The 21,258-nt window shown below is 45.1% G+C and overlaps 2 protein-coding genes across 3 annotated transcripts in view; both read left to right on the top strand.

The window, feature by feature from the left end:
• tspan9a (tetraspanin 9a) overlaps window positions 1–6,409 on the top strand; it is a 170,540-nt gene extending 164,131 nt beyond the window's left edge. For both annotated transcript variants that reach the window (XM_008293292.1, XM_008293291.1), the window contains one exon: window positions 845–6,409. In XM_008293292.1, the coding sequence (XP_008291514.1) occupies window positions 845–916 (72 nt within the window). In that variant the 3' untranslated portion in view covers window positions 917–6,409. The remainder of the gene's footprint in view (window positions 1–844) is intronic.
• Window positions 6,410–11,015: 4,606 nt separating this feature from the next.
• Window positions 11,016–20,827, top strand: tspan33b (tetraspanin 33b; the record flags this gene model as incomplete). Its single annotated transcript, XM_008293297.1, has 6 exons — window positions 11,016–11,192; window positions 15,507–15,564; window positions 16,084–16,211; window positions 16,390–16,464; window positions 20,265–20,360; window positions 20,699–20,827. Coding segments are annotated over exons 1-6 (582 nt in total), but the record flags the coding sequence as incomplete, so codon positions are not given.
• Window positions 20,828–21,258: the final 431 nt, after the last annotated feature.

Raw genomic sequence — 21,258 nt, 5'->3', positions numbered from 1 at the left:
GCTAGCGTATATGACAGACCTTAGCAAAAGCCTGCACGTATGTCTTCATCCACAATAGTTTTCCAGAAGTCGCAGCAATATTTCTATATTCTTAAGCAGGGATGGATGATTGAGCTTTGAAGAGTCCTGCAGGAGCGACTGTCACGGCGTCGCGCTTTGACTGAATGAAGCAGACAGCAACAAAAAAAGAAAAAAACTTTGGTCCTAACTCCCTCTTAGCTGGATGTTTACCTCAAATGGCTCTTTATGTTTGTGACTGACAGCAGCTCAAGGTGGCGTTTTCTCTTTAGCAGCTCTATGAATTAGGATTTTTTTTTAAAGGAGAATCAGCAGCTTTGAGTTAATCACGTGGCGTAGGAATCCCCGGTGGAGTCCACGTTGCCTTTTTTTTATTTTATTAAAAACTATGCACCATACAGTACTTTGCAGCTTCCCTGCCATGCGAACTTTGCCAGATAATGGTTTTAGGATGAGCCTTGTGACTGTGTTTGATGTGGGAGTATCAGGGGGTAATGGAAACTTCAAAGGGATCGCTGGCTACTTTGATTCAGTGGCATCTCAATTTACTTCATTGGCTTAATGCTTGCGTGCGCCGCTGTACTTTTTTTTTTCCATCACACAGATTCCAGAGCTCGCATTTTGAAGGCCATCTGAGAAAGAGGAGAAAAAAAAAACAAAATATGTGCCTCACCACAGGATTTATTGTGCATCAAAAACACAAACCAGCCCGAGGCATCAACATCAAATAGACACACACATGTTAGCACAGAAATAGACGCACACTGCGGAGACACACATGGACACAAGTTTACTATCTTCCTTTTTTCCCCTCGTCTCTCTGCAGCTCCTGGGCATGGCGTTCTCCATGACACTGTTCCACCACATCCACAGAACGGGGAAGAAGTACGACGCTTAGCCGAGGGCGGAGGCGCCCAGCGGAGACGAGCCCCGCTGCCTGATGGGATAAGACTCTGATTTAAACATCCCTGCTTCCCCCTCACTTTACAACCTCTTTAGAGCATCCTTTGCCCAGCCTTCTCCTCCCTCCCCAGACCTTCTGTACAGATCCCGGCTGTGTTCCCGCTCTGTTCTGCTCTCTCCTCTCTCACCAATCATTTTGCCAAAGAGTAACACAACTGGAAGAGAAGGGACACCTACTTTTGGCAAGGATATAAGAGAATCCCATTGTTTGTAACTCCTCTTGAGTACTCCTCATTTTTATTTTTTTATTTTCTTTGCTTGGACTAACAACTTGCTGGAAGGAAGGACGAACTCTTGAGACAATGAAGACTTTACTAATGCCCACACACCCCTCTGTCCAAGGCGAAGAGAACCTATGAAACTGAAGCAGCCTCCACCTCTCGTGGAGCTTTATTCTTCTCCTCGTGTAGATTAAAATCAATCCCCCTTGTAAATGAGAAAAAAACAAAAAAGATTTAACATGGCATGCTAGTTTTCTACTCCACTGACTTACCTTTGTCGTCAAAATGTCTGTTGTTGCCATTTTGGTTTGAAATTTCCAGCTTCTTCTTTCTGTTTTTTGGGTTGTTGTTTTTTTTTTAAAGTCCGTCTTCATGGCTCCTGTGGAATGTAAGAGTCGGACAGATCGGTGCTCTCAGACATGCAGGACTGTAAGGGTTGGATTTGACTACGACGAGGCGCACGATGGTTTTCATGTAAATCCACGGTTCGCATTATTTTTTTTCCCCTCCGGCTGTCGAGGTTTGGTTAAAGCGAGAAGCGCGATAGAGGCACGTCATGCAAGCGTTAGGAATCGTGAGTGGATTTATTTTCTACCAAATTCTGCAGTGTCTTCTGAATAACAAAGTGTAACGCACAAAACTCCCTGCAAACGCACACGTGTGCACGCACGCCTCACAGCGGCGGCGGCGTTCCCTGAGAGACGATACAAACGGTGTAAAATGGCTGTTTATTAGGGCTCCACCAGCGCTGTCAGCTGAGGAGATCTGGATGATGAAGGTCTTCCTTGGAGAATACAGTGTGTGTGTGTGTGTGTGTGTGTGTGTGTGTGTGTGTGTGTGTGTTCAAGCTGCAGAGGAAAAAATAAAGATAGAAAGAAATAAACGGCACACGGGAGCGCTGAGAAGCAAGGGCAGGAAGGCTAAAACCGGAGGAGACGTGTTGTCTCGCCGCTGCCATCATCAGCGTCAGCAGCCGTTCTCCTCCATGTTCTTAAGATCTCATCCATTCGCTCTGCCCTCCTCATTCTTTCTCTCTCTCTCTGTGGCTGTCAGCTCACCCCTGCCTCCATCCTTCTTCTTTACACCCTAATTTTCTCCCTTCATGTCAGAAAGCAACGAGTTTCACGCTCCGCACTGCGTCCGTCTCTGCTGACATTCCCCGCTCATTACGCTGTTGCACCTCCGGTTTTGCGACTTCTCGGTTTTTACGTAAGCTTCCTTTTCTTGCCGCCAAGAGACGAGGGGGTTGGGGGGGAGGTGTGAGTGTAGGCAGATCAAAGAGACAGATAGGTACGGCAACATACGCTGCAGGACATGTCGGTTTATGTCTTCTTAGCGCTGATTCGCTGCAGGAGGCCTCAGAGTGAAGCCTTCATCCTGGAGACGGAGAAACGCTCTCTATCTGCTGTGGTGACTTACAGAGATGCCCTCCAGTGTGTTTGCTCTTGGCTTCGACATCTCTGACGAGGTTTAAATGAAACAGCTCAATGTTAAAGGATCACTTTGAGCGTCATTAGGTTATGTTCGGTCACATGTTGCTCCCTCCTGAGTAAATGCATTTAGACATGTGAGAAGACAGCTGCATTATTTTAAGTCCCAAAAAACAAAAAAACAAGCAGTCAAGCCATCAGACAGGTTGTAAACAAGGCAGCGGTTCAACCCAGATTAGCTGCTTAATTCAGAGCGTGTCTGCACATCCACACCGAGTGCAGCGCAGGTCACTGCTGAATTAGAAAACCAGTTAGGAAATCCTAATGGATGTTTACGCCGGGCTGCTCGGTCAGTGGCTCCAAACCAGGAACAGCTCTGGTTGCATTTTAAACACAAAAGATCAAATCCACCAAGGAAGGAAAAAAAGACATCTGTCTGTTTCATTTCCGACGCTCATACCTTCCTCTTCTTACAACTCTCAGTCTTCCTATTAGTTGCCTCTCTGCCGTCTTGGTTTTTGATTTTCTGCCGCTGCGGCTCTGACTCTTCATTGTCCTCATTTGCCACACAGCCTGGCTTCCCTCCATCTGGCTCGGCTTCTGTTTGATTAGAGATCCATCCACTTTTATTGTTTTTGCACTACATGTTAGTGAGACCGAGCGAGCACAGATTGGCGGCGGTTGCCTTCCCTTAAGTTCAGGAGCCATTATTTAGGAAAGTTAGCCCAAACATGAAGGAAGAAAGTTTGGTTCTTCCAGTGCAGCACAAAGTATGCATAATGTGGACGTGTTTTAATCAGAACTCGCTGCAGCGGTTTGTCAGGAGCAGAGAGTTTGCACCGGTCCAGAGTTTACAGCCTCTACTGCCATCTCATGCATGGCTGCTGAAGCTGATTTTAGCTTCCACGGGAGCCTCCGATTAAACTTTTATGAGCCACAGAAGGTTTGCAGTGGCTGCATTCTGAAATTTTAACCAAAGTAATGATTGGTCCAAACCTCGACACTCAGACGCTGTTCATTTCTGCAAAGAACAGGAAGTGACCCATCGAGATCCGCTCGTTAGGCGTCTTCCCGGCCTGGCAGAACCTCAGACTGTCTGCTCAAGTCACTGTTGGCGTTTTTTTAATTGGTTTTCTGATTATTTAATCCGAGGGGCGGTTTTCGGGAGAAGAGGGGTTCGTGCATCGGGAAGCAACAAACTGGGATCTGTGATGTGCAGCGACCCCGCCGGCTGCGATACACTGTCTGCCCCCATATGCTCTGACTCCTCTTGTTGTGTCCACGGGGGGAAACATGACAGCTGCTGATGTACAGCACAGGCACGAGTGGTCACATCTCCTCTGCTTGGCTGCCTCTGCAAACTCTCTGCACAGCCCCGTGTTTAATGCCTCACTCTGCAGACACCTGGCGCTGCATATACAGCGGCTGGCGGTCCTGACACTTCAGCAATACAGCCGTGCTTCTTGGACAGCTCAGAGCACCTGTTGGGGTTATTCTGCACCCAGGAGAGGTTTACGGGCGGGGTGGCTGTAACGGGCCCGTAAATGGGATCCGCTCTGCACACAGGAAGCTTAGAGGGAACCTGAGATTTAAAAATACTAAAAAAAACAAACCTTCAGACGCCGAGGTCACAGAAGGAAATCGTGAGAATGGTGGAAATAAAACAAATCCAGTGTGTCTCTGAGTCTGACGTCACCCTTCAGAGACGCCGCCTGCAGACTCTTTGCCCCGACTGATCCGACTGTGCCGACATTCTGACATTTCCTCTTCGCTAAAAGTCCCCTTTCAGCTCCTCTGCTGCCACCGCCGTTTCCGTCAGCGTTCCTTTCGTGTTTGTAGGATGCAGGGATGAATGGCGTTTTAACAAAAAGCTGTTTAATGATGTTATTTTTGTACATTGGTCGTTGCTGTTTTAATGTTTGTTTTTATACGATATACTGCTGTTTCTCATGTCCTCGGCCCGTTTTTACTGGCTGCTTCTTCTTCTTTTTTTTTTTCCTTTTCATTTGTGACAGAGGCTCATTGTGGCCCATTGTGAGAACATGACACCATTAAGCATTTGTTTCTTAGAGGATTAGTCTTTGCAGTGTTCCTCTGCTAGGTGCAAAAATGCCTTTCTGTCTTAACACTGCTACAGGCAGTTAAATCAATTAAGTCAGAATTGATAGAGGGAGAAAATTTGGCATAGAGCATCGGGTGAAGCCCACAAAAGACATACTGCACGCTTGTCGTCGTGCTTCTCTGCATTAAGGTCTAGTTTAATTAAATTAGGATGTGCGGGTATAATCTGCAGTATGTCTTTCAAACTGCCGGTGTAAGGCCCATTATGTGTTTCTAGAGCATGATCTATTAGACGCCACTGTACAACAGAGCTCATGTCACTCCAGTATATCAGCCCTGTATGTTAACCCCACATGTAAATAGGCTCAGATGTGACTAACTGTTATTACATTTACATTGACAGCTTCATTTTCATAACAAGCCGCGCTGCTGTTGTTTTTTTGTTTCCTGCTCATTTACACACGTATCCTCCGCTCTACAGTTATCCATATTTTTCATGTTTGCTAGTTTTTTCTGCCGCTTTCAAGTCCAGGAGCAGTGTACATTTTATGTAAATTTGTGTTTTTGTCACTATGTTGTTGTTGTTTTTTTTCCTCTCTCTCCTATTTTATTTGACTGCATTTTCATCTTGAAGTGAAACAATATTTTTTCATGAATTATATTTTTGAAGAAGTTCAAAACACGCCCTCATCACATAGAAGAACTCCCAGAAGGACGCAGTAAACGAAGAGCGCACACGCAGCGATTGGGTTTGTCTGCCGTGATCAAATTTGAACATAGAAACAGGTTGGGTTTTTATTTTTAATATTTATTTTCTTTGCCACCTTCGACATATTATTTCTGTAATCTCCTCCTAATCCTTCCCCCGTGCTAAAGCTGAATATCTGAGCAGTGGAAATGTATGCTCTAGAAATGCTGTGTTTGATGTTGTGTTCTGCTGGGCGGCGCTACCTGATACCTGCCAGCCTTGTCCTGTGGAGTTTTACTGCTACACGTGAAAGCACTCTGAATATCTATACTAGGTGGTGCACTACCTTCTCTTTATTCTCCAAATCAACTATTTTTTAAATAAAGGAAAGAGTGTCACAAAACAATCCCACGACACCGTTCGCTCATTGCCTTTCGTGTTTAATGACTCGATGCTCCTGATGTGTTCCCTCTTTATGTCGCCGTCGGTTCTATGGGCAGCGTTTAGGCGCTGTTTGATTCTGATGATTCGGAGGAAGCTGCAAGACTTGGCATGAAGAGCAAAGTGAAGCCGCGTCACAGCAGATCCCACGGTGCGTTCAATGAAAGACATCCCTGCCTTAAAATGGCTTCTTTTAACAAAATTAAAAACACAACAAAACCTGAGGGACTGTTGTCCTAAAGATGAGCTGATGGTAGTCAGCCAGTCGAGCAGACGGTTTTATCAGAAGAACAAAAGGGAGATGATGATGATGATGATGATGAAAGTGGGAACCGTTGCCAGTTTGGTGCTTGGACGGCGTGGAGCGAGCGGCGCAGGGTTTTTGTACGGAGCTTGATCCTCCTCCCTTTTAACCTAATTGTTCTGAGGCCCGTGTGTGATAGTGAGTGGAGTTTATTGTGCCATTCCACCCTGGCTTTCTGTTCGACATCACTGTTCCTTCTATGCAAAAATATGACCTATTTTAGCCTTTGTACAGATTATTTTGTATGAGTAACATGTACTGAAATAAAGTGAACAGAATCAACCATGGATACTTTATTTTCCCCTCCCTGGTTGTTATTACAGCATTTTTCTTCTTCTTTTTTTTTTTATCCTCTTCATCCACCAGCAGAATTCATTTCATTAACCTGAATTGAGAAGGCTTTCATACTGATGAGACTGTTTAGTTTGTCCCCACACAGCATTGCCGAGCTTGTTAACCTGCGGTGGAGGTGATTTGCAGGTTGTTTGAGCTGCTATCTGTTCTCAATCTGTCGTGTTTTTCCGAGTAAACCCGCCATCCTTTCAACTGCACGGCAGCGAGGTTTCTTGACTTGACTACGCACGCAAAATCAGCATGATTAATGCCGCTGCAGGCGTACTGAAGCTTCCTCCCATTTGTTCTTACAGCCTCGGTTAGCTCGGCAAGTCTACAGCAGCAGGAGAAAGTTTGAGACGCCTGCTCATTGAAGGGCTTTCTCTGAAGACATCAAAACTTTAAATTACTGAAGCACATATGGAATTAAGTAGTAAAAAAAAAAAAGCAAAAGGTTTAAAATGATCGCACATTATTGGCAGTATCGTAGCCAGCTTTATTAGGTAGTTACCGGAAATGGTTTCCGGTTAATGAGCCCACCTTGTTGGAAATTAATTAGTGGGATTTTCAGTGGCTCTGAGGTAGGATCGGTATACAAGAGCCCCGTTCGACTTCTGCAGGAATCCAAATTATGGCTCGGCTCAGCAAAAGCAGCAACAGTCTATTACTTAAAGAGAATGAAGGTCAGTGAATCCGGAAACTTTCAACAACCTTCATCAAGCGCTGTAATGAAACGGGCTCTCATGAGGACCACCTCAGGAAAAGAAGCCCAAGCATTAGCCCGCTGCAGAGAACTTCATTAGAGGTACCAGTCTCAGAAATCACCAATTAACGGCGCCTCAGATTAGAGCCCACATCAGTGCTTCCCAGAGTAGCAGACACATCTCAACACCAACTGTTCGGAGGAGTCTGCGCGAAACTGGGGCCTTCATGGTCGGATTGCTTCGGAGAAACCCCTACTGAGAGACTAATAAGGAGGAGAGAGCTGCTCGGGCCAAGAAACACAATTAACGGACATTAGAAAAGTGGAAGTCTGTACTTTAAAAGTTCTGCTTCCAGTTTCTTTGTGAGACAGAGAAGAGGAATAGATGATGTCTGCATGTGAAGCGCTGAGGGAAGGAGTGATGATGGTGCAGAGGGGCTCTGCTGCCGACACTGTTGCTGATTTATTCGCAATTCGAGGCAACACGTAGCCGGCACGGCTATCACAACATTCTGCAGCTACACGTCATACCATCTGGTTTGCGCTTAGCGGAACCATCATTTGTTTTTTGACACGACGGCGAGCCAAGAAGCACCTCCAGGCTGTGTCAGAGATGTGTGAGTGGGACGGACGGTGATGGAGTGCTGCGTCAGATGACCCGACCTCCACAATCAGCCGACGTAAACCCACGTCAGGTGGTTTGGGACCGGAACGTGTGAGGACTCATTTAAGGCTGTTGGAATGTCATACTTCATAAAGCTGATAGTCTGCTGGTGTTTTACTACCTAGTTTCATGATATATTATAGCTTTGATGTCTTCAGAATTATTTCTATAATGTTAAACACCGGACAAGCAAAGAACACCTCCTAATTAGGTCCATGTGTCCAAACCTCTGAACATCCTGCCTGGAGCGGACAAGGTTTTCTTTTTATGCTGATTGTACAAACTTCCTCAAATTTAAAGATTAAAAATAAGAAATCTACACTTATAATGTATATTACATTTCAGGGCATGTATTTATTTGCCTTCTGGAGCTCAGTGAGGAAACACCACCACTAACATGAAGCTAGTAGAACGTTATAGACGTGGAAACGTGGCGTTGTCGTAACCTCTGGGGCTGAAAAATGAGGCTAACACAGCAGTGCCAAAAAGAACATGCAGTTTCTCAAAATGACCACTAGAGGCTAATTTCAAAAGCAAGTAATTCCTGACAGACCCCCGTGTCAAAATGCCCTACTTCTAAACATGTTTACAGCCGGGTAGAAAAGAAGATGTTGGTCTCTGTAGCTAAAATCCTGCTCATAGCAGCAGTACGGGGAGTGGATGTCTGTGTAACCCAGCTGGTTAAGTTGTATTTAGGGTTAAGGCGATGCTTCATTAAGGGAGACATCCTGCTCCTTTTAGGCAGAGCCAGACACTACAAACAGGACCAGAGCCGCCACACTAAGGTTCCAAGTCACATACATTGACTTTTCACTTTCAGTACATGCTGCAGCTGCAGTCGTGACTCGATAATCCGACACTAAATGTAAAAAAACCTTCTTCTATGTCAGATAGCAAGGCTGTCGGATTGTCAAGACGGAGGTCCAGATACGAGGAGGGCTTGATGCTGGAAGTCTCATTAGTTGTTCATTATTGTTCATAGTTGTTATAATAATGTGTTGTTAGAACACTACACATCGCTGGATTGACCGACCACTTCCACCCCGGGGCAGCGCTCTGACGGGGTGGAAGTGTCCAGAACACACAGGCAGTACTTGGCTGCTGATGCTAGTTTAGTTAGCGCTCACACTTCTGTTTCCTCCATCGGTGGCGGCGGGGGAGTGGCAGATACGCTCCACCGTTACCATCCATGTTTACTTCCATAAACACTGAGCACGCTCGCTGCGTGTGACGTCGTCGTGTCCTCTTCTGCGCATGCGGGACACTTTTGGGTCGTATGAAGTTCACACAGCAGATCACATACAAGTCGCATTGAAGTGGAAACGTGAAGGAAGTCACAAAGAAATCCTCATTGAGCATCAAGTCCTGCAGTGTGAACGTAGCCAATCTGTGGGATTGTTCAGTCAGATAATACGCCGTCATCCTGATTGGTGACATTAAATGTCATGTCGGAGTCACAATCCAAGGCTGTCGCTATGTTAAGGCTGTTTTTATGGGTTAAAACCTGTCAGATAGCAGGTTTAGGATGGTTAAGGGTCGATTATTGAGTCACGACTGTACTCTTGTATATTTCGTTCTGTTGCGTGCCGTCTGCTTTCAACTGGGACACACTACTGGGACCTTCTTATATCCATCACAGTCTGTGGTGCTAAATGAGCCGACTTCTTAGCGTGCAGCTCGAGCCTTTTCACACAGTGATGTATGCTTACATATCTTCCTCTGTGCAAAGGATTGTGGGTCCAGGAACGCACGCTGGTTTACGCACTTCAAAAGGATGTAGTCAGAAACCCTGGTATTTATGACACCCTGCATTTGACATACTGAGCAGTAAATCTTGTTTTCTGGCGTTCTACACAATACGGTTGTTGAAGCGCACCTAATGGAGACGGTGCTAAGGGTTCCTCCATCTGTATTTACAGTCAAATTAACCTGTTAAATTTCCTGTGATTAATCTTCACCAAAGCCGAACTGTGAAACTACAGTAGTGATGGTTTCAGTGGGATTAGCTTCACATTACAACACATTGTTTTTACACTTCCCCTCCTTTCATGTCCTCGAGCTGGCAGGAGCTTCGTGGTTATTGTTCAGACACGACGGCAGCATCAATCTTTTCATGTGAGTCTCAGCAGGAATCCAAAAATATACGATTCCTTTAACAATGCAAAAGGTAAAACAAAACGCTGCATAATTAGGGAGGGTAAACTCCTCCAAATGAAGGAGCTGGGGACTGAAAACCCAGTTTTATCCCAGCTAAAAAAAAACGACAGACCAATCTCATTAAGTCTTCCTGTTGCTTTGGAGCAGCGCTGCGATACCTGAGGGACCTCGTGTCCTTCTGTCACTCCACAGGAGACACTTGATGTAACGATAAAAAAATAAATCAACCCTGTGATTAAGTATTCACATACAGTGCTTCTACTGCCAAGGACAGTTCAGGCTACATTTCTGAATTATGAGCCAGAGATTGAAATTCAATCCAGCAGTAGTGAATCTTTTATACATTTACATTAACTTTATCGCCGTGTTTCAGGACTGTATTCTGAGATGGATCCCTCCGGTCACTCTGACACGTGATTTATTGCTGCCAGTCGATTATCAGCAAAGTTTTACATCCAAACCTCAGAGCAGAATAGGTGGCCGGACGAGTTTTTGCTCCATGATTCATTTGATCATTTTACTGAAACTCAGCAGATTCCCCCTGAAGCGCAAGTGGACACAGCGCAGCGGAAACACGGCGACAAAACGCCTGATGTAACCGCATTAGATGTTCTTCCTGTAGCAGATGTCATGGTCCGGCCTTTGTCAACTGTCATTCTGCTTTACTCTGTACAGAGCTGCATCTGTCTCTGAACACGAGCCTTTCACAAGCAATAAATATTAAACATGTGGGCAATATGCTTGTAGGAATATAATGCAGGATTTAGGAACTTTGACATAACCGGGAAAGACAAGACGCAGAGTGCACGGAGGTGAATCCACAAACTAGCAGCAGGCTGACAATACGCCGGCTGCTCGTCGGCCTTTCAGCTGCAGTCAGCCAGAGATATTTTTTGTGTAAACTGACCTGTCAGCCTACGTGGACAGTTCTGGGTCCTACCAGCAAGGCGGTGCTGGTGTCACAGACCCGTGCCCCACAGCCTGCACACAGCCCCCTCCTCACAGACTCGCATGGCGGCCGAGTATCTGCAGGGTGGGGTCGGAACCGGGGTCGGTGTGGAGCAAAACCAGCCGTAGCTTTACGTGTGGGACTGTGAAAAGCAACATCAAACAATGGACAGGAAACTGAATCTGAACCGAGCGGAGACGTTCTCCTTCGTCAACCCCTGGATCCGATACTTTCTCTTCTTCTTCAGCTTCTTGTTTTGGGTGAGTAGAGTGCTGACAGAAATCACAGCTGCTCCGTCGTCCCAGGACGCCGCATACTCACAACGTTCCTGAGCATACAAATCACCAGCTATCAGGGACTTGTACATTTTGAAAAAGGCAGATGTGCTAGAAAGAGAAACAAAAGAAAAAGCTTATGAATAATAAATGAAGAAATATAATTCTGCTACAATCCAGAGCAGCGAACAGCAGGAGCGCCCAGCCTCCCCGCTGCTATCTATTTTAAGTTTACTACAGTTATATATGGACTCTCAGATTGCCCATACATCACTGTGGCCGATGTTGAGTGCTACATTCTTATCGAATCAGTCGAGCACTGACTCACAGTAAACTATAAAACACCTGGCAGCAGCCTGCTGGCAGTCTCTACCTGAATGTTACTTGAAAGCCTTTTTGCTGGATGCGGTGTCGGCTGCATTGTTTCACAACGTGACGGCACAAATGTGGATTCCACAACAAACCCGTTATATTGAACAATGATTCCTTACCAGGGGATGCAGGGAGAAGAATAAAATGTTATGAATTGCTTCTGTTTTCGCTCAGTTTACACTACAACGCTGCTTTTCATGCCGACAAACACCCAAAAAAAAAAAAAAAACATTTTTCAATTGTGCTCTCGTGAGGTCGATCAAAACGCCGCTTTTTTACGGCGCCCCGGTAAGTTGTCGTAAAACACTGCTTTGTACGATGTCATAAACGCTGCTTTGTACGAAAACCAATAAATTACGCTCCTTTTCTGTGCCGCTTTCATGTAAATTAAAAAACTCTTCTGTTTTGCCACTAAATTCAAACTTTGTGCAACCAATCAGTAAAAAGCAGAACCAGACCAGGCCTCAGTGAAAGTGTAGATCTGTCTGTGAGCCGAACAGCATTCTGGATTCAGAGGATTAAATATTAATTTGCCTGAGAATATAATGACCCGGCCTGGCCTCATTGTCTTTTAATATAACCTGTGTTTATCTCTCATTATGAGTTCACTCGCTGTGACCCAGGCCCGGCTGTTGGAGCTCATTCTACACACATTAATCAGCTCCGTCGTGAGCTTTTGCTATAATGAGGAGACGTTCCAGGCAAATATACATTTTTAAAACCAGGGTGAGACGGTGGAAGACGTGCCAATGAGGCCACACAACAAGTCAAAGCTGCAAACCTTATGTGAAGGTAAATATAAGACCTTAAAGTACGTCTCTGGTCACTAATTAAACCCATAAAAACTCATTTCCCTCTATCTCAATGCTCAGCTGCTTATTTATATTTAAAACACCATATGGACGCGTTAACAAGGTTAAAAACTAGATTTTCACTAGAGGGGGTCTTTAATATATCCTAATATCTTACAGGTGTTAATCACACGGCGTTATAGTCAAAGTACGAGAGTTTAACGCCAATCTAAGCATCATTTAAAGAAACAGGAGCACCCGCTGCCTGGAATAGCTTCTCCCACTTGGCAGCTCTTTTGCATAAACAGTCAAATAGTTGAATAGTTTAAAAGGATAAACAGCTGAAATGCTGCCAAACACAATGAACAGTGTTGAATAAATGGTTTTTAACAAAAGCTAAAGATAAAGCCGAGGTAGGAGTCTTTTGTTTCGCATCGTTGGGCAAAAATCCCAAAAATGATAACAGAAAGTGATTCCAGTAGTCTGAGAGGAAACTAGACTGGTGCTGGTTCTACTGGCTTGTTGTTTGTTTTTAAAGAAGATCTAGTCCATGATGGGATGTTTCAGATAATCACAGATCTTTTGGAAGCAGCTTAGGTCTGAAAGAAGAGAAGGAAGCACTGCCTCCTGTAGCTTTAATGGATGGAAATGTATGTCTGGAAGTCTGATGTAGGGAGACATTTTGACTTGGGGGAGAAAAAACCCCACAGCCGTCCTCCTGCAGCTTTTCCTTCTTCCTCCTCTGTTCTGATTCCTTCCCGACAGATGAGCGATTTAAACTCGCCGAGGTAGCTCAGGTAAGAGTCAACATCAATTTGTGGCTTCACGTGGTATTCACACCGTGCTCTGCAGAGTGAATATCCCCCAACTGAACCACTGCGCCATGGAAAAATCTCCTGCCACAGGGCGAGATTTTCTAAAACCTGAAAATGGAACCAGGATGTGCAGAAGTCTAGTCTGCTGTCAGGCCACTTGAATTACAATATGAGGAAAGGTCGGTGTGGGATTTCTGCCAAGCAAAGCCCAAAAAATACTGCCTAGCCCGGCTTCTACTGGTAGAATTATCCATTACTTTAGGTCACAAACATGACGGATTCTTGTCACTAAAAGTTACGCACACGGCTTAAGGTTCGGCTGGGACCTGGACTGGGGGGGCGCTCCGACTGTCATCACAGTCTGGACCCTGTGAAAGTCATCCATTCAACACGCTGACCACAGGAACCGGCCCGTGTTCTGATGCATCCCGGGCCTCGGCACGCGCTGCGGTTACGACGTAATCAATGTTATTTGTTTCATCAGGGGTATTATTAAATTATACGAGCGCCGCTGTCGTGGTTGTTAGTGTAACTAAGAGACCGGGAGGCAACTGGGACCGTTAGAGAAAGAGATATAAAGGCAGAGGAGACACTGATGCAGCCATTAAACCGTCCGTCAGGCTTTAGTCCTCCATCAGCAGTCGCTCACACACAAACGCACACCATTAAAACTCTCTCCACATTACCGCTTGAGCGTACGGATCACAACTGTAACTCTGCCGAGTCCCTACACCTCCATTATATCCCTGTTCATCCAATCCTACACAAAAACAGCATGGGGGCAAACACTGCACCGCGCTCGCACTGCGTTTAGAGCCAATCAGCAATAACTGCAGCTCCAAGCAGCCACACACACCCCGGCCTGTGTTGACTTTGTTTATCAGACACGGGCTCAGAAGTGAACACTGCAGCCCTAATCCATCAGGCCTTTGTCCCCACGTCCCCACGGCTCAGTTCAGCTGGCTTTCACCTCCACACACAATCCCCGGAGAGAAGCCTGATTCATCCCTTTGAAAAGCCTGAAAACAGAGCTGGAATACATTCACTGTGTGAGTGTGTCTCCTGTTTCCAATGCGTGCAGCAGCCACCCGGGTTTTCGCATAAGCGCGCGCGGTGGAAAACGGACGTACGCGCTGCAGGTCCTCCCACACAACACACAGCGGCCCAGAAAAACCCTGCTGCAAAAATCTTGAAAACAGTAGTTTCAGAGAAATTGTGCACCGTCCACGCCTTGTGTTTTGGCAGCTATTGTCTTGTCAAAGGTAGAGAATTGATTCAAAAATAGGTAAACGTAGCATTTCAAAGCCACGATTTACTTCTCCAAACATACAGGCTGCACCTAAAGGCCAGCAAAATAAAAACGACACCTCCTTCATAGTGAATTATGCCGTGAACCGTCGCTCCTCATGACCTCCAAAGATCCAATTCACACAGAAACAAACAGAGAAAAGGCATTTTTCTTTACACACACATTAGTAATCATGAGACTGTCTGTGAATCCGGAGGCTGGGAATGAGAGCCAAGCCGTACGGATTGTTATTCAAGGTGAGAAAAACAATCGAACAAAGGAGGGAAATTAGTGTTGACAATGCAATCAACAGGAAGCACTAATTCCACCTGTTTTCCACCCACTTCGCTGTTTTATTACGTGGATTGTGGTGGCGGTGAACTCTCATCCTCAGCACATTTACGCCCTTACATCCTGCACACACACACAATTAAAACTCGACTCAGTGAAGCCTGAGTGGAAAATAATCACGATTCTTCCACCAAGGTCGAGTTCGTCTCCACACGGACGACGTGAATGACGGTGAAAGTTCCTTCTGCAGCTCCTGTTTTCTTTTGTTTGATCTTCCAAATTCTGATGATTAAAGCTGAGATCCATATGTTTTATCTTTTTCTTTTCTTTCTTTCTTGCTGATATCCATCTGCCCGTTAATCATAAACACATAAACGGATGCGGTTGCCGCGGTTGCCGCGGTTACAGACGCTGTGCAGGCTCAGCACCTGAGCAGGCTTGTCGCGGCTAATCTAAGTACAGCTGTCCCGGCTGACGGTGCAAATAGCGTCTGTTCAAAGTAGAGTCAAAATGAACTTACTTTCCTTACAGGGAGTTTTTACACATTAAAAAAACAAAACAGGGATTACAAACCTGTGCATTTTATTGATTCTGCTACGGCTAATAAATAAAAAAAAAAACCTAGAAGGCTGTTCAATTTTTCAAGCAGAATCTGAAGGACGACGATATCAGCCGTAACAGAAAAACCAGTTATGTGTGCGAGTCTTGATCCACCTGAAGTAACCTCTCTCCTTTCCTACAGGTGTTCTCCTTGCTGATTGTTGCCATCGGGGTTTACGCTAAAGTCCAGAAAGCTACAGGTACAGGAACGTATTCCTCTAACTCCACAGCAACTCTCCATTATACGGCCTTAAAACTCCATGAAATGATAGATCTGATATGCTGCGTCCATTTATCTCCAGCTTTGTGTTCACAGTGAATAAAATAACTGCGATAAACTGCTCCTGTATACAGTGTGTGAGGTGGTGGCCTCGTTTAGCTGCAAGAGATGTTTAAAGGAAAAAAAAAATAGTATGTCACGTTTAGTGGGTTTCAGCTCTATCCTTAGTTTACCCCGTGTCATTATTTCCACATTTAGTTTGTGATTTATACTCAACAAAAAAGATTAATCCAGGCTCATCCCACTGATTATTGAGCGTAATCCCTCATAGATCATTGATGATATGGGAGAATAAAGGCAGCTAGTGTAGGGACGGGAATAACCCCCAAAACAGGAAAACACAGCATTGATTCAAGTAAAGATTAGAAATTAGGGTAGAAACATGGGATGTAGGCCGGCAGCTATCTAAACAGAGGCTGTTTTCCTGTCTTTCTGTCAGACACGGTGCGGGACACGTTCCTGATCGACCCGGCTGTCATCCTAATTGTGGTGGGGGTGGTCATGTTCTTCATCACTTTTTGTGGCTGTATCGGAGCCCTCAGAGAGAACATTCGCCTCCTCAAGACAGTAATAGACCCAACAGACACATTACTAATACTGGCACTGTGTTTTGCTTTCCGACACGGCAGCTCAAATTACTTTTAATCCAAAGCCAAGTCTTACATCTCGTGTGTAAACAGCAAATCTGTCAGTTGTGATTCTCCGTCGGGCTGCATCTTAATGTCTTCTGTGTTTCCTCTCCCAGTTCTCCTTCAGCCTGACACTGGTCTTCCTCACCCAGCTGGCCATAGCCATTCTGGGTTTCTTTTACTCCGATCAGGTACCTGCCTCCCTCCAGACGCTTCCTCACACTGGCTGAGTTATTCTATAATACGAGGCCACTTAAAGGTCACATTTGGTCTCCAGTCCTTTTCCACGGTGACACCGCTATCGACCACCAGAGCCATTGATTCAGTGTGTTCTTTCCTAGCTTTTGGACATTCTGTCCATTTGTAAACTACAGTGCACACCACTTAATAAGGCAGCCATCTAAACCCACAGATGGGCCCAGTGAGCCCACAGGGGAAATATCTTGTCAGTGTCTGTGGCGCCCAGCATACATAGAAAACAAACAGAAAGACATATACGCTGAAAATCAGTTTTTGTGTCACTATCTATGATATAAACTCTCCTAAAATGTCTCTCAGGCGTGTTTTGTAGACTGACAGAAGATACAGAAGACCTTCCCTGTTCTCTTTGCTCACACTGATTTATATCGTCTTAACTTTGAGGAAAAAAAAAAATATTTTGGTTTATTACAACTTGAGGATTTTTAGTTCCTTTGGTGTCGTCACAGAGTGAATTGTTGAGATGTGGGGACGCAGCAACGTCTTAAAACGAAGGTTCAACAGCGCAAGAAGCACCATCAGTCAGGGTTTTAGTTTCTGGCAGAGCTCTGGAGGTAACATCTATGTTTATTCATTAGATAGATGCATGTGTTTGGTTGGTTATACTGAAAAACAACATTCATTTAGCTGAGATTTGTTTTCTGGCCTAATTTTAAAATTAGACAGTCTGGCTAAAGCATAAGGGCTGCAGGTGTCTCAGTGGTTAACACCGTTGGTTCACGTCCCGGTGAAGACACCCAGGATCTTTCTGTCTCCATGTTCTCCCCGTGCAGCGTGGGTTCTTCCTCCCACAGTCCAGAAACATGCTGAGGTTAATTGGTGATTGTAAATTGTCCGTAGGTGTGAATGTGAGTGTGCTTGGTTGTCTGTCTCTAAGTGTAGCCCTGTGATAGACTGGTTACCTGTCCAGGTGAACCTGCCTTCACCCTGAGTCAGCTGGGATAAGCTCCAGCCCCGTGACCCTGGTGAGGGTTAAGGTGTAGAGATGATGGATGGATGAACAATCTGGCTAAACCACTGACTGCACATAAAGATGGATGAACTCTCTCTGTGACGTCACCCATACATTTCCCAGACAACTGATTTAAACTTCGGTGTGGTTCCTCTGGCCGTCACCATCTTGGCAGTCCCTGATGCTACCTAATTCCCAGCAAAAACGTGGAGATGAGCCACACTCTGTGGCTCATGGACTGTCCAGTGACAGTACCAATCCGTCACTTAAAGCAGCCTCACCACTAATTAATGCACAGCTTTAAACCTTTATAGAATCTAAACAGGTGAGCGATATGAAAGTTCACCCAGCAGCTGTCGTGAACGAGGACACCAGCTATAGAGACCTAAACTATGTCTTGTACCGGGCCATACACGGTTTTTCTGCTGTAAAGTTTTAGGGATTGACTCGTTTTTTGGAGTCAGCCTCTAGTGGCCATTTGAGGGACGGCAGGTTTTGGTTTAATCATTCAGAGCCAGAAGTTGCTGCTTGTGCTAAACAGTCTGAGTTTGATCTACATCCTGAGTGTGGAATAACTCTGTCTACGATTGAAAGTAAAAAAATCAGAGTTGTAATAAACCAGCGTTACGTTTTTAAAGTTTGTACCACGTCTGCCTGTGAGCCGCTGTCTGACTGATAGGAGCCGACTGAGTCAATCAAAGACCAACATTTCATTCGCCAAGTGCTTCATCTGAATCAATTTTAGGCTTCAAAGGCCAGTATTTAACAAGAGGAAAAAATCTAATTTAGGTCATTCATTGAAGAACAGGAATCAATTTGTATTCTATTCAAATCATTTCAATGTGGATTTGAGTCCTAATCCCTGGGTTGGAATCGCACACAATAAACCAGGCCTGTGTGTGAATGAGAACAGGTAATGTGTTGTGTGATGTATACCGTACGTATACGCGTCTCCGCCTCAGCCCCATATATATATGATGATTGATTAGGAGGCTGCAGGGACGGGTCCGTGGGAGGGATCTCCCTTCTTGCATCCACTTATCTCCGTCAGTAGCATCCCATTAGGGCTCCGCCGAGGATAACAACACAACAGCCAGCAGTGGTAACATCCACTGACATCAGTGCGTGGTGGCAAGGTGCTCGGTGCCTGATGATACCTCTGCTCTCGTCTCCCTTGTGTTCTCTGTCAGCGCTCGGGCCGCCTGCTGCTAAACAGAGCAGTTTAACAACCCTCTCAGCATCCTTCCTCGCTAAATGATTCAAATGCTTCGGCACTTCAAAGTGGAACCAAATGTTCCATTTCAACAGATCCCTTGAAGGAGACTTTGCCGCTAATGACACAGTGTGACAGTGGGCTCCAAAGCCCACAAGCAAACTGTGCCACGTGGAGACATGGAAGCAGTGGGAGGGCGCGGGGTGAGGGCGAGGGGAGCGCCGCAAAAACCCAAAACGCAATTTACTAAAACTACTTCAGGATAAAAAATTTTGGGGCTATTTTGATAAAGCTCGCAGTATTTATCAACCTAACCTGTTCCAACACTGTAAGACGAACAATTCACAAGCCTTCAGCAAAGCGCTCACACAAGTTCATTTCCCGCTTAATGAAATTTTAAAGTTCAGCGGCTTATTAGCATACGCTGCTCCTATTAGCATACATTACATCTGAACTCTTGTCTGTGTAACCGTGGCCCCTGTTTTCAGAATCTTAAAAGACTCAAACTCAGTAGTAACAATGCTACAGGCCTCATTAATAACCTGGAAGAGAAAATATTATGATGAAGAGTTTAACTAAATGAAGAAGGAAATAATTTTACTGTCAGAATCAGCCTCATTTAGCTTGAAATCCTCATTACGGATTATTCAGTCAAATCAATGTGTTTGTATTTCTTCTACTTTTGTTTATTCAACTGGAGTGGAGCTGATGAAAATTACCACATTATCATAACAAATGGCTAAGTCCAGGCAATTATCTTCTGCAGCTGAAACAGCGTTAAACCTGCATGTGGGCTCTGGCTTTGTTATGCATCACATGTATTGATTTCAAAGGCATAAATGACTTTATTATTTTTGCTGTGTACGCGGCAGCCTGCAGCAGGAGCTCCGGTTCTGCTGCCGTCCTTGTTTAGATGCGTCCCACAGGATGCTTATACAACGCAAACAAGATGATGCAGCGTGTGCCCCACAGACACACATTAGCGTTATTTATTTATCTTCATGCTGACACATACATGAGCGTCGAATGTTCACGGAACAGACTAATACTGTGTAAGATATCGTTTATAGCCTAAAAACTCATTTTTTCCCGGATGGCCTTTCATAAAATATACATGTGCAGCTCGATGCAATCATACATTCTGTGCATGCAAATGACAATTAGGGAGAAATAAAAGCAGATAAAATCTAAAGGAAAGTTGCTCCATTAGTCATGAATGCACGCCTGACAACTCCTCCGAAACGCTGATCTGAAATTATCCAAGATATGATCCATTTAAAGCTCTGTGAGGATTTCCACAGCATCTGCCCAAAGGAGGTTTCACAAAAAGGCACTTTGCAATTCTCCATAAGTGCACCCTGAGTAATTAAGCGAGCAGGAAAACCTGAGAGGTTTCACCAAGTCGCTGAGCACCTTGGAAGCCGAGTCATTAAGATATTTGTAGATAGTTTGCTTCTGGCAGTTTTAATGGAGTTATTAAAACTTAAAAGACTTAATTTCCTTTAAAAATGTGGGATTACTAAAGCTCGTTTTCTGTGGATAAATTCTCCCCATTTTGCTTCCCTCAGACGCGAGACGCTTTGGGGAAGTTCGTGAAGAAAGCCATTGTGCACTACAGGGATGACCTGGATCTGCAGAACCTGATGGATTACATCCAGAAAGAGGTGCTCTGGAAAACTCCATGTCGCACAAGTCCTCGGATTGATCACATCTCGTGGTTTATTGAATATGTCTGACCGCTAAACCATAACCGGTGACCACAGAGTTTATTTATTCTTGGCCTCGGTGAGGGTTTTCCACATGAGAGGCTACATATAACATACAGTTCCTGTTCTCCGTGGGTCCCCTCATGTGATATTCCACTTCCATCTGCACATACTGGCACAGTTGTGAGCCTGGGGTTTCCCATGGGAGAAGCCCAGACTGGCAGGATGTGCTGTACAGACCAAGACCACGTTTCTAAATATATACCTTCTCTCCCATCTCTGTCTCTTTTCCTCAGTTCAAGTGTTGTGGGTGGAACAACTACACAGACTGGTCCTGGAACCTCTACTTTAATTGTACACATGAGAACCCCAGCTCGGAGCGCTGTGCCGTGCCGTACTCCTGCTGCACTCCTGTTCCCGGAGAGGTCTGGTTTTTTTTTTTTAAACATACACTGTGTGGACAATCTAGCTGTACAGTCACTTCAGTGTTTAAACACTTCTTCAAAGCAGCCTCACATTAAACGTAACACCAGCTCGCAGCAAGTGTCGGCTATAAAAAGAGCCTTCTAAGTCCTGTCAAGCAATTACACGACTGTCACCGACTGCTCCACAAAAACCTGTAGATTTATCAGTCAATAAAGACGCACGGCGCACGTAGGAGGTCCACGCTCACCGCTTATAGACAGGAGATGAACTCCAGAACAGAGTAACATGTACATAAGCCAATGTGCTCCATCTACAGGAAAGGAAAATAACTGCTTTCCCTTCATGTACAGTTAATATCAGCAGAAGAGCATTAGCCAGATGCCAGACCTCAGATTTGTTCAGCGGATCTGATGCTCTGCCTCATAAAGTT

This window comes from Stegastes partitus, unplaced genomic scaffold (genome assembly GCF_000690725.1).
Source record: "Stegastes partitus isolate 25-593 unplaced genomic scaffold, Stegastes_partitus-1.0.2 Scaffold871, whole genome shotgun sequence".
In the NCBI taxonomy this organism is placed as follows: Eukaryota; Metazoa; Chordata; class Actinopteri; family Pomacentridae; genus Stegastes; species Stegastes partitus.
The sequence above is the reverse complement of the archived record's forward strand: the minus strand, read 5'-3'. Positions and strand labels throughout refer to the sequence as shown.